Consider the following 16942-nt stretch of genomic DNA (forward strand, 5'->3'; position numbering starts at 1 on the left):
GGGCCCAAGGACTGAGCCCTGGGGGACTCCGCTGCCCACTTCCCCCCAGGTCAAGTACGACCCTTCAGCCAATTAGCAATCCACCTGACTGTGTAGGCATCGATGCCACAGTCGCCTAGTTTTTTAATGAGGATGGGGTGGGAGACAGTGTCAAAGGCCTTGCTGAAGTCCAGAAAGACTACATCCACGATGACACCTGCATCCAGTGCTTTTGTGACCTGACCGTAAAAGACAATCAGGTTGGTCTGACATGACCTGCCCCTAATGAAACTGTGCTGGTTGCCCTTGAGCATCATCCCCGATGCCGGCCCATCACAGATGTGCTCCTTGATGATCTTCTCAAAGAGTTTCCCCAGGATTGAGGTAAGACTGACGGGCCTGTAGTTGCCCGGGTCCTCCCTCCTCCCTTTCTTAAAGATGGGGACCACATTGGCTATCTTCCAATCATCTGGCACCTGGCCCGAGCACCATGAACGCTCGTAAAGCCATGCCAAGGGCCCAGCAATAACCTCTGCTAGCTCCCTCAACACCCTGGGGTGGAGAGCATCTGGACATGATGACTTGAACACATCCAGCCCCTCCAGAAGCACTCTAACCCAGTCCTCCTCAACCTTAGGTCTTGAGGCGTTCCCCTTGAGTCTGTCTTGAAACACGGTGGGGGAGTCCTGGTCCCTGCACAAAAAAACGGAGGTGAAGAATTTGTTAAAGAGGTCTGCCTTCTCCTCTGGCGCAACCACCTGTATGAGTTTTAATATCTTGCTTCTAACCCACTGTAAACTATTTGGTAATCCACAGCTCAGGAGAATGTTTCCTGCTCATTATTTTTGCTTCTGACATGTTGCAAGTACTATTTCTAGCAATGGGAGACTTTTTTGGAGGAATGTTTGTTCCTAAATAGATGTGGAGTTCCCATGCATGTCTCCAATCATCCTTCGCTTGGCTGGAATAACACTGATCTTTATATACCCTTTTCTGAGACTCAGAAGTGTGTGACTAGCTGGATATGTACAAATCTATATTTAATCTTTGTTGTGTGACTGCTAATTGTCTAACACCTACAGATCTTCATTTAATAGAACTTTATTTAAGGAAAAAATGGAAATAGAAAGCATATGCATTATATATAGCTAATTGCTTATAGAAAATAATTGGCTTTTGTTTCTTCTCATTGCCAGAAATGAATTTGTACAAACTCTAGAGGCATGTGGATTTAAATATCAAGAATTTCTCTTGTCTCCAACTTGTGTGAGTAGTAAGATTATAACAACTCCTCATCAAACATGGGGTACATGGAAAAGATTTTACATGCTGGAAGAAAAAAATACATTCATGTTTAGACTATTCCTCTGGATAAGTCATGCCATCTAATTTAGCTTCTGGCTAGGTCAGGGTCAGTACATATATGCTTCTAAGTGTTGTTCAGAGCTAATTCCTGTAATGGTTTAACAGCCATTGGATACGTTTTAAGTCAATAGGAATTTTATTTGTGGAAGAGATCTGGCCCTTAGAATGCTAGCTAGAAATCTCTGCATCTTTGAGGTAGTAGCTTGGGAAGTATAAATTAAAAAAGCACTTTTTCATTATGACTTGTCTCATCCAGTTCCTCATTCATGTGATAGAGCATGCCAGATAAAGGGCAGCATGTTTGCCCTAAAACTTAGGTCTAGAAATCATTTCAGTTTCTTTCACTTCCCTTTATAAATGTACACTTTATTTTTTTTAAGTTTTCTATTGATGTTTGGAGGAAGAAGCAGAAATATGAAAAAATAATCCATATGTTTAAGAAAGTTAGATAGGAAAAGTGTGATGACAAGTACAATAAACCAGTTACCACTCTGTTGTCTGTGTTGTGGGAAATGAGGGCATTCATCATATTGCTACTAGATAGAAAAACTGGGGTTTTATGGGTCATGAAAAATTACTTCTGCTCTTCACAACAAACTAACAGTGGCCCTTCATGACAAACTAACAGTGTTGAGATTTCTGCATGAGTGCATTTTTAAAACCCTTTTGTGCCAGTTGAAAATAGGTTTAGTTTAGATTAATGTTAATGTATTTGTGTGATGTAATGCTAATGTAATTGTGGTGAGAATACAATAGAATTTTTTTTTTATTAATATAAAAAGTGTAACTAGCAGTTTTCATGACAGCACAAATCATTTTGCCAGTCTGTCATGTGGACTGACTGCCTGTGGGGTTTTGCTTACAGCTTGGCATTCCAAATTCTAGACTGCGATATTTTCTGATTGCAAAGCTTCATTCAGAGCCATTTTCCTTTCAAGCTTCAGATCAGGTGAGATTTATTTCTATTCCTTAACTACTCTTTCTTTTTCTGAAGACTGGGGGATACATCTTCAGCTGTGCCCAGTTTATGCTCATCTTAGCTGTGTGAGCATGTGTGAGGGAAACAGCTTTAAGCTACCTTCCATTTTCTTCCTCACAGACCTGTTAGGGAATGAAATAGCCCCAGTTGCTTATGTGACTTATACAACCCCTTATGGGCACATCTCTGGATGAGGACAGACCAAAGTACTGAACTCTTTGTCATGATCCCCTATAGCCAGTGGAATTTTTTCTTGAAAGGCTGACTGTGTGCAGTTATGCCTGCTAAGGCTTTTAGGGAGAGAGAAAATAGGGGACTGTGCATACCCATCATTGAGGAGGACCTGGCCGATGAGGCCCAGAATATTCTGTGATGAGTGAAGGTGATAAATTGCTACCTAGTGCCCAGGAGATGTAAAAGGTAAGGTAAAAAGGAGAAGGGCATCAAGGTTGGGGAAAAGAGTGAAACTTACCCAGGATTTTACAAATATTTCAGTAAACCTATCCTGAGTTTTAGGTTATAAATCGAGCCCCAAAGGACACAACTTTCATCTGGTTCTTGTGCATCTAAAAATGCATGTAAAAAAGGTTAGTACTTAATAATACCAAAATCATTTAAAAATATTTATAGAAAGAGAGATAATAAAGTAATTGTTGTATTTTAGATAGGGATTGCTTTATCACTGCATGAACTTTATTGGTAGTTGCACAGTACAAGTATGCTACTGTAATCTTTTGCATATTTTATTTCATGCTAGATATTGACATATTTCCCAGATCAGGAGTCAAATAACTCAGTGAAGTACAAAGTTCCTCTAGGCTTAGAAAAGGACAATTCATCCACACTTGCTGAAGAGGAAAACCTTGTGCCAAACTCTGGTTTTGATTGTGGTGAGAGGCAGTGTTCACCAAAGGAAGCCTTTCTTTTTAAACTTGAAACAATGGAAGAGATGAAAAGAAAGCAGAACCAGGACAATGATTTCTCTATGCAAGTACTAAAAGACTTCCTTGAAGGGGACAGTGAAAAAATGAGCCAGTACTACTTGCCACCCAAATCCTTACTTCGCTATGCTTTCCTATTAGACATTGTTAAACCCACCTGCAGAAGGTCCACATGCTTCACAAAAGGGTAAGTCTCAATGAAAATCTATGAGTGGACCTTACCTAGATGTTCTAAATGCAGGCCTTACTTTGCAGTCCTTTTGAACACAAGAAACAGCATTTAATTAAAAAAGAGGCCTTTTTGGAACAACTTTTCTTGTAGCGTACTTTCTGATCCAGTAAAATACCAGCATGAGAATCAGTCTCTCTCTGGCAGAACATCATGTGCCCAGTCCCAAAAAGAGGTCAACAATGCTTCTTGTTTCATGACCTTCAGAGAAGCTTAATTATCTCTGCAGAAATATGGTTCCAGCAGGCTGGTAGAGTAGTAATTCATTAATGAATTTCTTTATATTGCTCCCTGAAGTTACAAAGCAGTATGCATGACAGCTCCATTTCTTATAACTGTATCTACATTTTATAGATGTTGATATTTTCCAGAGTGGGGCCAGATCCTTGGCTTTTAGGTCAGAATAGCTCCATTAACTTTAATGAAGCTCCGCCCATTGAAGATTGCTGTTCTTTAGTTATTACAGCAACAGTTAAACTTTTAATGCAGAAAAAACACAAATGATGACTCTTTCAGATGAGTATTTGGGACCTAGTTGTCTGGTAACTTCCCAAATCATATTTTGTATATTGATGACCTGATTATACAAGCTGCCAAATGGTCATCAGAGCTGGTCAAGAATTTTTAAGCTGTATGTGTTGACAAAAAATGCTGAACTATCAAAAAGTGTTTTATAGGAAGCGTTTGGTTTCAATAGTTTTTCTGAACAAAAAGAAATGTGAGAGAGGTTTTGGAAGCTTTAAAATGTTCTTTTTCACATTTTCAAAATTGAAAATTCTGTTTCTTAGTGTGAAATTTTGTTTCTTAATTAAAGACAATTATATACTACCTTTCTAAAGAAAATTGTAACAAAAATCAATCGGTTGACACAAACCTTTTTCTTTCTGTTTGTCTTTTCAGCTCATGAAAATGTTGAGATTTAAACTTTGACATGATGCAGTTTCTCAAATGTGTGACAGTTCCACACTATATAATATGTGTTGTATTTATAATTGTCACAGTACAAGTCTTTTAGAGAAGTGCCTTGTTTATATTTTATGGATGCCAAGAAAAAGATTACTGATTAAAATAAAGATTTGAAATGCCAGTATACGAAGCTGTAATTATTCACGTTTTGTCCCAAATCCATTTATTTATAAAAGTATATACAGAATATTCTGTTTAAGTATGTTGCCTTGGGACTGAAAAAAGATTGGCATTTATCAGAATTCAAAGTAAACAATACTTGCTAGTTTAGGGATCAACCCAGGCTAAGTTTTTTCACCTCATGAATCTTGTTGTTTTGTTTGGGAGAGGGCCTTATGCCTCCAGTGGCCTGAAATGGACAGAATTGTTCCAGTTCAAGATTGCTTTAGAAACTCTGAAATAGACACCTGCTAGTCAGTTTTACCAAGTATGAAATTAAAGAGTTCAGTTAGGTTAGGGCTGTACTATTTCAGTAAAGCTAGGGGTATGTGCAGCTACAGGGGGCAACACCCTCCGGCATCCTCCGTGCTGTGCAGGCCATACCAGCAGAATGCGGCTTCCTGCTCCCTGCCATGCGGGCTGGACTGTCAGCATGCAGCTCCCTCACTCCTTACCACATAGGCTGTGCTGGTTGCATGTAGACCCCTAAATCCTCCCCTGCAGCAGGAGAGGCAGCTGTGGGCCACCAGTTGGAGAGTCCTGAGTGAGGTTACGACAGTGAGGCTGAAAGATGCTATGCCCTTAAATGGTTTGTACGCTTAACTGATATGCACATAACCAGTGCTTGTTATGATGTAAGAAATAGGCAGCAGATTAGGACTGGCATTGTGTTATGCAACTGAGCAAATTATGCAAAATATGCAAATTACTCTGTGTATAAGCAGAGCTTGGTGAAGTGAGGGTTCCCATCCGGAGTGCCATGGAGATGTGGTTAGCAGAGAAAACCCTAATGAGGCCAAAAAGTATGTGGGGCACTTTAACCTGCCCGTGGTGGCACCCAGTTGAGAACCACTGAGGTAAGTTGGGGCAGCATGACGGTGGTTCTTAACTGAGGTGCTGCTACATTCAGAAAAGTTGGGGGTGGGGAGGTGCTGTGACTTTAAAAAGGTTGAGATCCATTGATGTAGTAAATGAAGAATTGGAATTCCTTGGTAATGTTGAAAAAATAGATTTAAAAGACTCGTTCCCTCTTTCCACCCCCCACCCCCCCAATTTAGCCTATTAATTACTGACCATACATTTAAAATGTGAATCAGTTACTTTTTTAATACCTGGCCCTGATTCTGAAGAGCATTTACTTATCCTTAACTTTAAGCATGTTACCACTGCTACTGACTTTAATAGGACTGCTGAATACTTAAATGCCTTGCTAGATTGGAGCAGGCATACCTAGCACCTTACATGGCTGAGCCCTTACAGGGTTATTGCACATAAGAGAAAACATTTTTCTCCTTTTTCTCCTGTGATGTGTAAAGGCTAATACAAACTTGGGGTACCACATAGCCGTGCACTGGGCGCAGCAGACCCAAATAAACCATACAGAGCACCATGCAACAGTCCTTTTAACAGGAATAGAAAATTTTAGGGAGGATAGTAAAGTAAGGATTTAGTTGATGGGGAGTGTGACCCATGATGGTCTGTTGGACAGATGATCCTTAGATGATTGCTTTGTGCAAAGCCCATCCATTTCACTCTCTAAATCTCTGTGTTCAGGACATACTTGCACAATGCTATCATGCAAACAGAGCTTGTTTCTGAGTCTGGCAAACCTATAATTATATTTAAATGATAGCTTGTGAGAGAATATAGAGTAAACATGTATTTACAGAATAAACCACAAAGACTCCAAAAAAGCCCTAGTATGGTTTATAATGTCCACTCTCTTATTATTACACACTGGTTATTTTTTCATGTCTTTTTTTTAACTGTTAAACTGTAACTCCCCCACCCCACAAAAAAACCTAACAACCAAAGACTAATGCAACAATCTGACTGAATAACTTTGCTCTTTGCACATCAGAATGACAGTTTTAGGTTCTTGGTGATGGCCATATCTTCCTATGAATTCAACAAGCCTGGTTTCGAAAACTGCAGGTAAAACGGATGTTAAATTGGACAAAGGCCCGATTTGTGAGCCCAAGGAACCATTTTATACTTAGAAATGCAAGAGTTGTGTATGCAACTTAGGTGGCCTTTTTGAAGACATTATGCAAAAAATCCATGGCTAGTTGTACTATCTAGCACTAGCAAGACTAAATTCTTTATGCAGTGATGGGAGATGATTTTCAGATGCTAGTCTAGCCTTCTCAGGGTTAGGGTTTTTTTTTTTTTTAAGAAGACTTTTTATGTGACCTTTCCAGGAGACTGTTAGCAACATCAAAATAACCTTTGTGCATTTCTGCCCTTCTCTGTAGTGTAAAGCCCAATAACATTTTTCATGTATGGTTTTGTTGTTTTTAAGGTACGGACACTATGTAGAAGGAACAGGCTCAGTGCTGCAGACAGCAGAGGATGTGCAGGTACAGGATGACTGTTCAAACAGATCAAAGCAGATAGTATTAAAAATGTTTTTATCTGTCATCTTCTGCTTAACTATTCTGGATTTATTATAATAAAAATGTCTTAAGAACTAAATTGTATGGCACAGACTAGTTGTGTTTCCCTCTAATTCACTTTAAATTCTCAGATAGGGTATATTTAAGTGCTGGATTTAAGGGGACCTTCACTTGCAATGGTGTGGGATACTAACATCACCCCTAGTGTCATGGCTGGGTGGGGAGGGGGCCACAATGGTGCTTTCTCCAAGTTGGCATACAGAGCTGTTGCCCTGCTCAGCCCACCCTAGCTACACTACTGGCAGAAGGAATGCACAACTGCAATTTAGAGGCATGTCAAAGCTACCTCTGAGCCAACTGCCCATAGCTTAATTTTAGTAAAGGTTGATTTGTAGCTTCCCACTTACTGAGTCATCTCTTTTACCCTTCACAGAAGTTTATAGTTTTGTGGTTGCACATTTGAGTATGTTGAAAAAAATGATCGATTCCTTCATGGCAGCATGGTTATTTTCCTTGTAGATACATTTGTTAAGATGTTGACTGAAGAGGTATAAGGCAAAGTATACTTTCAAACAGAAAATGCAGTTGCTGTGTTATCTTTGGCAGCACAGTCATCTGAGAAGCATTTCATAAAGATATGAATGTTGTGATGTAATTTTACATAGTCTTTGTTCATCATCCATATTTGTCTTGGACATTCTTTACAGCTTGAGTCAGTGTTCAAATTTATTGAGACATTATCAGAAGAAGAGAAGCTTAAGAAACTGTCAACGCTAAAATTGCGATACTTTACTCCTAGAGAAATAGCCAATCTCCATGGATTCCCTCCAGAATTTGGTACGTGCCCATTAAGCACCTCATTTCTAGTCCAGCCTTCAGAAGGGGAGCTAGAGTTGCCAGCATGGTATATTGAAGGGAACGTTCTGTGTTTTTTGTTCAATAATTCTTCTAATACAACTTTATTTTAAAAATAACTTCATTTCTGTTTTGTTACTATTCTTCTAAGCATTCATCAGTTTCTCTCAGTTTGTAACAACATTCCTATCTGTTGTATAATCAGATTTATTTTTATCATCTTAGAAAAGTAAACTATGGGATCTAAATCTTCTCTTTTCTTGAATGGCCATGAAGCAGAGGCCTTTGTTTGGTTTAGAAAATATTGTTTACTTAAGAATAGCGAACATTACTGACAACTATAATAAGGCTGCATCTGTTGTCAGTTTGGGAGCTCTGTTATAACTATCAGTGTTAAGAACTACTGGCTTTCCCCCTCATGCACCATTTGCAACTTCTGAGGTAAGTGGGTGACCTGCAAGAAGCACAAGCAGAAAGGAGCAACAGGGAAGGGAAGCAGTTTCAATCTTCCTGAAAAAGTAGGGCAATTGGCTAGTTACCTCAGGTGTCTATACACGAATGCAGAGCCTGGGAAAGAAGCAGGAAAATTGGAATTCCTCGCAGTCACAGAACTATGACATGATAGGAATAACAGAGACTTGGTGGGATAGCTCACATGACTGGAGCACTGTCATGGATGGGTACAAACTGTTCAGGAAGGACAGGCAGGGAAGGGAGAAGAGGAGAAGGAATAGCTTTTTATATAAAAGGACTGTATGATTGCCCAGAGCTCCAGTACGAACCTGGAGATAGACCTGTTGAAAGTGTCTGGGTTTGGATCAAAGGAGAGAGCAACAAGGGTGATGGCATGGTTGGTGTCTGCTATAGACCGCCAGGCCAGGAGGACAAGGAGGATGAGGCTTTCTTCAAACACCTAGGGGAAGTTTCCCAATCATAGGTGCTGGTTCTCTTGGGGGTCTTCAATCACCCTGACATTTGCTGGGAGGGCAATACAGCAGTGTAATCCAGGCAGGTTTTGGAGAATGTTGAGCACAATTTCCTGTGCAAGTGTTGAAGAGGCCAATGAGGAGCAGTGCTCTTTTTGACCTGTTGTTCACAAACAAGGAAGAATTGGTGGGGAATGTAGTAGTGGATGGCAACTTGGGCATCAGTGACCATGAGATGATTGAGTTCAAGATCTTGAGGGAAGGAAAAAGGAGAAAAGCAGAATAAGGACCCTGGACTTCAGAAAAGCAGACTTCTATTCACTCGGGGAACTGATGAGGAGGATTTTTGGGAGCCAGTCTGAGTGGGAAAGGTGTCCAGGAAAGCTGGTTGTATTTTGAAGAAACCTTACTGAGGGCACAGGAACAAATCATCCCAATGTGCAGGAAGACTAGCAAGTATGGCAGAAGACTAGCTTGGCTTAGCAGGGAAATCTTGAATGAGCTAAAAACAAATAAAGGAAGCTTACAGGAAGTGGAAACCATGGAGCAGGTCCTCAAGGAATCCATTTATAAGCACCTGGAGGAGAAACAGGTGATTAGGAACAGTCAGCATGGATTCACCAAGGGTAAGTCATGCCTGACTAACCTGATTGCCTTCTATGATGAGATGACTGGCTCTGTAGATGTGGGAAGAGCAGAGGATGTGATATACCTTGACTTGAGCAAGGCTTTTGATATGGTCTCCCACAACATTTTCACAAGCAAGCTAAGGAAGTGCAGGTTGGATGAACAGGCTGTAAAGTGGTTAGAAAATTAGCTGGGTCGTTGGTCTCAGAGTAGTAGTCAATGGGTTGATGTGTACGTGGCAACTGCTATCAAGTGCAGTGTCCCAGAGGTCAGTCCTGGGGCCAGTTTTTTTGTTCAATATCTTCATCAACAGTATAGAAGATGAGTTGATGTACACACTCAGCAAGTCTGCAGTTGACACTAACCCTAGGGGAGTAGTAGATGCACTGGAGGGTAGAGCTAGGATTCAGAGTGACCTCAACAAATTGTGGGTTTGGACCAAAACAAATCTCATGAGGTTCAATAAGGAGAAGTGCTAAGTCCTGCACTTAAGATGGAACAATCCCATGCTGGGGACCAACTGGCTAAAGTAGCAGCTGTACAGAAAAGGATCTGGACAGTAAGCTGAATATGGGCCAACATTGTGCCCTTGTAGCAAAGAAGGCTAACAGCATAGTGGACTGCATTAATGACATGACTATGATAATGACTTACCAGCAGCTGAAGGGAAGTGATTCTTCCCTTCTATTCAGCACTGGTGAGGCCACATCTGGAGTACTATGTTCAGTTTTGGGGCCCCTACTACAGAAATTATGTAGACAATTTGGGGAAGAGTCCAATTGGAAAAAATGGTTAGGGGCCTGGGGCACATGAATTATGAAGAGAAACTGAGGGAACTGGGCTTATTTAGCCTGGAGAAGAAAGACTTGGGAGGATTTAATAGTAGCCTTCAACTACCTGAAGGTTGCTTCCAAAGAGGATGAAGTTAGACTGTTCTCAGTGGTGGCAGATGACAGAACAAGAAGCAATGGTCTCAAGTTGCAGCAAGGGAACTTTCTCACCAGGAAAAGGAAGAATTATTAGGGAGAACTTTCTCACCAGGAGAGTGGGAAAGCACTGGAACAGGTTACCCAGAGAAGTTGTAGAATCTATATCTGTGAAAGTTTTTAATACCCAGCTAGACAAAATCTTGCTTGGGATGATCTAGTTGGAGTGATCCTGCTTTGAGCGGGTGATTGGACTGAATGACCTCCTGAGGTTCCTTCCAACCTAATTTTCTATGGTTCTTTAATTCTGACGGAAATGGAACTACAACCGTGCATCTGGAGAATATCTCCGTAACTTCAGACAAGCTCTGGTTTCCCCAAATGGTTCTAGCTTCTAGCCACTGATTTTTATATATATATATATAATGGTTGCATTGAAACTGGGTATGTCTACATGAGATGCCAGTGTGCAGGTGTTACTGTGCATTTATTTAGTACTTGTATTAGCAAGTACTAAATATGTACAGTAACCGGAGTTACTGTGCATTAGCACCAGCGAACATCTTTCAAGTGACGCTACTGTGTAGTAGTCTAAAATACTGTGCAGTAGCATATTACCACTCTGCTGTGCTGTGACACAATACTGTGCAGTATTTTTCAGCTACTGTGCAGTCACTTACTGCACTGAGGAGTCTTGATGATTGGTCAGTTACTGGCTACTCAATATTGAGATAATAACACTCTGATTTCTGAACAGGAAGTAGTCTTTAACAGGTTTTTTTAGATGTAAAAAATTGAATTATTTTTAGGAAAGTTCTAAGTCCTGTATATTTGACCATGCTAACAGAGAAAGCTACTTTTAGAAAACATATGATAATGACATGTCTAGTTGAATTTTGAGATGGAAATTTGGACTTTTTTTTAGCGTTGAGAGAGTTTTTTCAGTTTACTTTGGTTATATTAAAACCTGATATATAGGGCACATCTATATGTTACCCAATGTCACTGTAGCAACATGCTATGTTGCTGTATGACATGCTATAGCAACGTAGCGATCACGTGAGTCTACACATGACTGGCAGCTACTTCGTGTAGCAGTGCTCTCCCCTGTTTTAGCATGTCACTATGGCAAATAGTAGCTAAAACTAACCACGTGCTGCATGCACGGCTCAGTATGGGCAGTTCAAATGGAAGTACTAAAGCATGGCACAGTAACAACATTGCCATAGGGTGACATGTAGACGCACCCATATATATCTATATAGCTCTCTCTATATGTATATCTATAGCTAGATAGATATGTGTGTGTGTATCAGATTTTAAGTAACCGAGATAAAATATATATATATATATATATATATATAATTTTTTTTTTCAATCCAGAATCCCCAGCCCACCTCTGCCAGATTTTAACATCTATCTGAAATATCTGCTTCAAGCTTGAGATGGGAGACTGGACTAAGGATAGGGAATTATTTTCTTCTTTGGCAGTGTTCAGGAGTAGCTAGTTTCTCTAGTTATTGATCCTTTTGGGTCTCCCCATACTCTAACAAAGGCTACAAGTAGCCCTTGGTCAAAGACAGAATCCCCAGCCCACCTCTGCCAGATTTTAACATCTATCTGAAATATCTGCTTCAAGCTTGAGATGGGAGACTGGACTAAGGATAGGGAATTATTTTCTTCTTTGGCAGTGTTCAGGAGTAGCTAGTTTCTCTAGTTATTGATCCTTTTGGGTCTCCCCATACTCTAACAAAGGCTACAAGTAGCCCTTGGTCAAAGAGGAACAGTGTCACCAGCCTAGCAATGACTCCCATTCAGAGAGGACAGATGTTTGTGGAGGATGGTAAACTTGAAGATGGCAACACAAATCCTGAAATTCATGGAATTGTGGTCCGTAAATGAATCTGTATTAATTTACCAATTTGCCCCACCAAGAGGCCAGTTTCCCCCACCATGAATCAAGTCAGGAAGGTGGGTGTTTTACGTGTTATGAGGTACTTGCCAAATGCCACCATGTTGGCATTATTTACTTTCTCACAGCAAAAAGTCTGCTGTGACAGACTTCTTTTATTGCAAGCCAAGGTAATTAAATAAAAAACCGAGTTTCCAAGATAGATTACACTCCTGTGTGGTTTCTGTCTTTGCAACAGTTCTGCAAGTCATATTTTCTCTGGTTCATGCAGGAGACATTTTGCCGAGATTCCCAAACTAGAGCCATTGCTTAGGAACTTCTGCACTTGATAGATAAAGCCAGAGATGAGCTTCTTGAAAATAGTGAATTTAGTGATCTTAGAACAGTTTGTTATTTACTACTGGCAGGTCCCAGGGAATGGGTCTACTGCCATTAGGTTAACACAGAAACATTAAAACTGACCACACCATTCTTGTACTGGTGACTTGCTTTCAGGAGAGTGACTTCAGAGCATGCAGAAGGCTTTTGCTTTGTCCACTTGACTGTTGTTGATACAGGAATGACAGGGATGCAGACCAGAGAATGACTTACAACAAGACAAAACATTTGGAGCTAATCCTCATTTGCACTAGAGCTTTGCCAGAGTAATGCAAAGGAAGCTTTGTGTAAATGGGAATCAGGCACACAACACTTGGTGGAAAAGCAATTAATGGTCAGTTAGAGTCAGAGCTCTGTGGTAGTGTATGTGTTTAGATAGCAGCATCCCTGAGCAACAAAGACTTTGAAATTAGGCACCAAGGCGCTTCAAACCTCTGGCCACCAAGTCTGCAGATGTAGGCTAGACTCAAGTCATTTCTCCTTGAAGTAAGAAATCCAAGATAATTTATCCAGGCAAGTAAGAGAGTTAGGGCTTGTATCTGTCTAGGGAAGGGAGAGGAAACTCCACAACCATTACTGTTCAAACACGCTTATTAAATACATTATATGTAATTTATACGATAGATCAAATGGAAACTTCATCTAGGAGAATATGTATGGGGATCTAAGAAACATTCAGCCAAGTAACTGACCCAGAGGAGGAAAGTGGATGCCTAAATATTGGTGTCAGTGAACTGGGCAGAACATCTGGAGCTGGCAGAGAAAGTGCTTACCACAGTAGTCCATATATAAGCCTTACAAACTGGCAGAGAAATATGGAACAACTCCTCCCAGCCACCTCCTCCTTGGCTTTCAGCCCTTGTTTCCGATGATCTCTGGCCACATTTTCTCCTGTGCTCACTCTGGATGGGAGTTTTCCAATGAAGTTTGTACAGCATACATTTTATAGGCATAGTTATAGTTATAGGCATAGTTATAGGCATACTCTTCCCTGATACACATGCACACACAGGCCTTTATATGTATAAAAGTTGCCTGAAATTTAATGACCCCAGGAGCTTCTTCTCAGTTCTTTCTCCCCATCCTGGCCAGGTTAAATTAGCCTGGGCCTCCATCTTTCCTTCTCCCAGCCCTTGCTTCTCCAGTATGGAGACTTTCTTAGTGCTTTCTGCAGAGCTCATATATGTTACTTGTCACTGCTGATTTACATGGTGAGTTTTGGAGTTCCTGAGGATCCCCACCAAAAGAAGGCCTAAGCAGCCTGCTGAATCATCACATTTTCTGGCGGCTGTGACCATACCCTTCTTTCAGTACCATTGCTGTCTTGGGGCATCCCACTAAAAGACTGCAGAGCAGGGACTGTGCAGTATTTATTCTGCTACAACTCCTCCCCACCTCTCCCCCCCCCAAAGAGGGCCCCTCTTGCATCATGGACCTTGGACATCCTGTGCCATGTCAAGGAGAGACGAATCAAAATTGATTGCAGGTTAAGCTACATTTTATAGTCATTTGTAAAGTTAGAGATCTGTGCTGCATGTTACAGTTGTTCATAACTTTACCTGGAATTGTTTGTGTAAATCCAAAAACCTGAAAAGAAAAGAAACACTGAAATTAATTTTGTCTTTGTATTGTACAATTTTTTTTTTGTCTGTAGGTTTTCCTGACAAGATAACAGTGAAGCAGCGCTACCGTCTCCTAGGAAATAGTCTCAATGTACACATTGTGGCTAAACTGATTTCACTTCTGATCAGATGATTTTGAACCTGAATTTGATGAGGAGTACTTCTGTCAGGCCTGCTAACTCAGAATATAACTTCCTTTGAGTAACATAGTGACGCTGATAGCAGCTTTACAAAAATAATTGCTAACTCAAATCTCTGTCTGAAATGGCTAGATATATTCTGCTGAACATTGTTTTTGAACATTTGAGCTGATATTTGTGTTTGAATATTTGAGCTGTTGGAGCATACAGGTGCACTATTAAATGTATACTGCCAACACCTTGATTGTTTTACTTATATTTTATTTTTAGTTTGTAAAATATAAACTATAGCATTTACGTGTCCCTCTTAATGCAGATGGGTAGAACTGTCATATTACGTCACAAAAATTGGGCTAGAATATAAAACAGATGTGAATGTCAGGTATTTATTTGTTCTGCATTCAGGATATTCTTTACAACTGTAAGTATCAGCTTAATGTGTTCTTATGAGGTTTGTTGTAAAAGTTGTCTAATAGTTTACTGTACTTTTAATGCTTTTATAATACCAGTACTTTATATATTTTTAAATAGACACAATGTTGATTGTAAGTGTCTATCTAATCTTTGTAAGTACTTATGTCCTCAGATCACAGTTGTGTTTGTGTCATTTAGGAACAACCCATGAAATATGCTTTGAGGTTATTAGAGCCCTTACAATGCTCCCACTCATCATGTTCTAGCTTATCTTTTTTCCTTCTTTTAATATATTTTTGTCAGTATGAGTTAAATTAGGTATTATCCTCTGCAAGACATTTATTTTAGGGAACTCTTACGTTTCCTCTGATCCCTTTATATTGTATAAAAGCACCTGCTTGGCATAAAAGAGCCCTTAAAGCCCTGTGTCCAGTTGCAGGAGGATTTCTTTGATTATAGTAACCAGAACAAAGTTATTAGGAGGTCATTCAAGAACCCCTTCACAGACATGGGGGCAGAGCTGCAGGTAGTTAATGTTTGTTGGGGTAAGGCTACTACTACATGAAGCGCTGGATGTTCTGGGTGGTGCAGCAACTCATAAGCAGCTGGAGACATCCTGCAGTTATTAAGGCATGGACAAATGTATGCATGCTTGGAGTGGCTTCAGAAGTGGACGAGGTCCTGCTTGAGAGCACGGAGGACCTGTTATGCTCTGTTAATTTGCATACATGTTTGTAGCTGTTCAGGTGAATAAAAGTGTCCCAGTTTTAACCCTGGATTAAGCAGGGTTGAAGTTAGAATGATTTTTCATTTGTAACATATGTATCCCTATAAACTTCTGTTTGTCTGTAGCTGCAGTTCCCCATCTTTTCTGAAACCACTCTAAGCATAGGCTTTCCCTTAGATCATCTCCCAGGTGCTACTGTTACTAGTGGCTGCAGAACAGCTGTGAATTGGAGAGGCATACAAGCAATTTAAGCCACTTTAGTTCTTTCCAGGCTGTGAGTTTTGTTTCATCATTAGAGATCGGCATAGCCGATTACCCATATGCAATCTTATGGAAATGTATTGAAAAATTCATTGATCTTGCAAGTCTCATTTGTGCCACTAATCTTAACATCTATGCAGAAGTTGTGGGAAAACTGCAAAACAACCAGTGTACCAAAGAGATACAGGTCTAGGTTTATGCACAGATGTTGCTGCCCTGATCTTTGGAAGAAACTGTGGTGCGGTTGAAAGACACATGGATTAAGCTAAACTTGGTAAATATAGGAGATAACGTAAGTTAGAAAGCAGAATGTCACTTTGAGGAACTAGCATCTACTCTAAAATGCCATCTGCCCAAGAGAAGGCAGACATAAGGATTTCTTTAGGCTGTTGCTCTTGAGCACCAAGGTACCAAAAGCACCACTATACTTGAAAACTTAAGAAGAAAAAATTCTTCAGAAAACAAAACACTTGTAATGAGGACCTAGCCACAGCAGATCATGCTTTTGCCATTTCCAGGTGGGTAATGCAAGGTCTCCTATCTGGGACTGAATGCCATATAGAAACTGCAGCCACTCTGTTCCATACTTGGATTGTTTTTCATACACAAGTTCCCCTCTTTCTAGATCACTTTTGTTTTGTGTGCTGCTCCTGATTTGAATAAGCTTGGCCTGAGCTACCTCAGAGCCTACCTCTCCTTTTTGATCCTGCAAGAGCAATTACAACCAACCGTGCCACTGAATTGTCAATTCTCAGAATGAAACTGTGGGGGCTTAGGCATTGGATTCTTGTAGAAGGCCCTGGATCACTAAGCCATCTTTCATTTTAGATAAGGTTGACCCCTTGCGATGGTTCTTGCAATGACACATGAGGAGAACAACCCTATGATAGTCTCCTGGATTGCACCTTCTTTTAAACAAATCCTGTTTTGAATTAAATAAGTCGTGAACTGTAGTTTTGTTCCCATCCATGGGAACATGTCATGTGATGGTGGGATATATCTTTGTGTGTCTATTAATGTGATTAATGAATGTTGTATGATTGTAGGATGCAGGAATAATTGATCAGCTATGCATTTTACTTCTGACAGATTCAAGCAAAACAATCTTTTTCTAACACGGATTCTGTTATACAAGCATAT

The 16942-nt window shown here is 40.3% G+C and overlaps 1 protein-coding gene across 6 annotated transcripts in view; it reads left to right on the forward strand.

Annotated features, from left to right (window-relative positions):
• TRDMT1 (tRNA aspartic acid methyltransferase 1) overlaps positions 1–14636 on the forward strand; it is a 43756-nt gene extending 29120 nt beyond the window's left edge. For 5 of the 6 annotated variants that reach the window (XM_025216809.1, XM_025216814.1, XM_025216811.1 and 2 more), the window contains 6 exons: positions 1176–1245; positions 2210–2293; positions 3081–3451; positions 6921–6978; positions 7722–7851; positions 14293–14636. In XM_025216809.1, the coding sequence (XP_025072594.1) occupies positions 1176–1245; positions 2210–2293; positions 3081–3451; positions 6921–6978; positions 7722–7851; positions 14293–14393 (814 nt within the window). In that variant the 3' untranslated portion in view covers positions 14394–14636. The remainder of the gene's footprint in view (positions 1–1175; positions 1246–2209; positions 2294–3080; positions 3452–6920; positions 6979–7721; positions 7852–14292) is intronic. The other variant, XM_025216812.1, reaches the window with a different exon arrangement.
• The last annotated feature ends 2306 nt before the right edge of the window (positions 14637–16942 follow it).

The sequence above is a fragment of the Alligator sinensis genome, unplaced genomic scaffold, assembly GCF_000455745.1.
Source record: "Alligator sinensis unplaced genomic scaffold, ASM45574v1 scaffold623_1, whole genome shotgun sequence".
NCBI lineage: Eukaryota > Metazoa > Chordata > Crocodylia > Alligatoridae > Alligator > Alligator sinensis.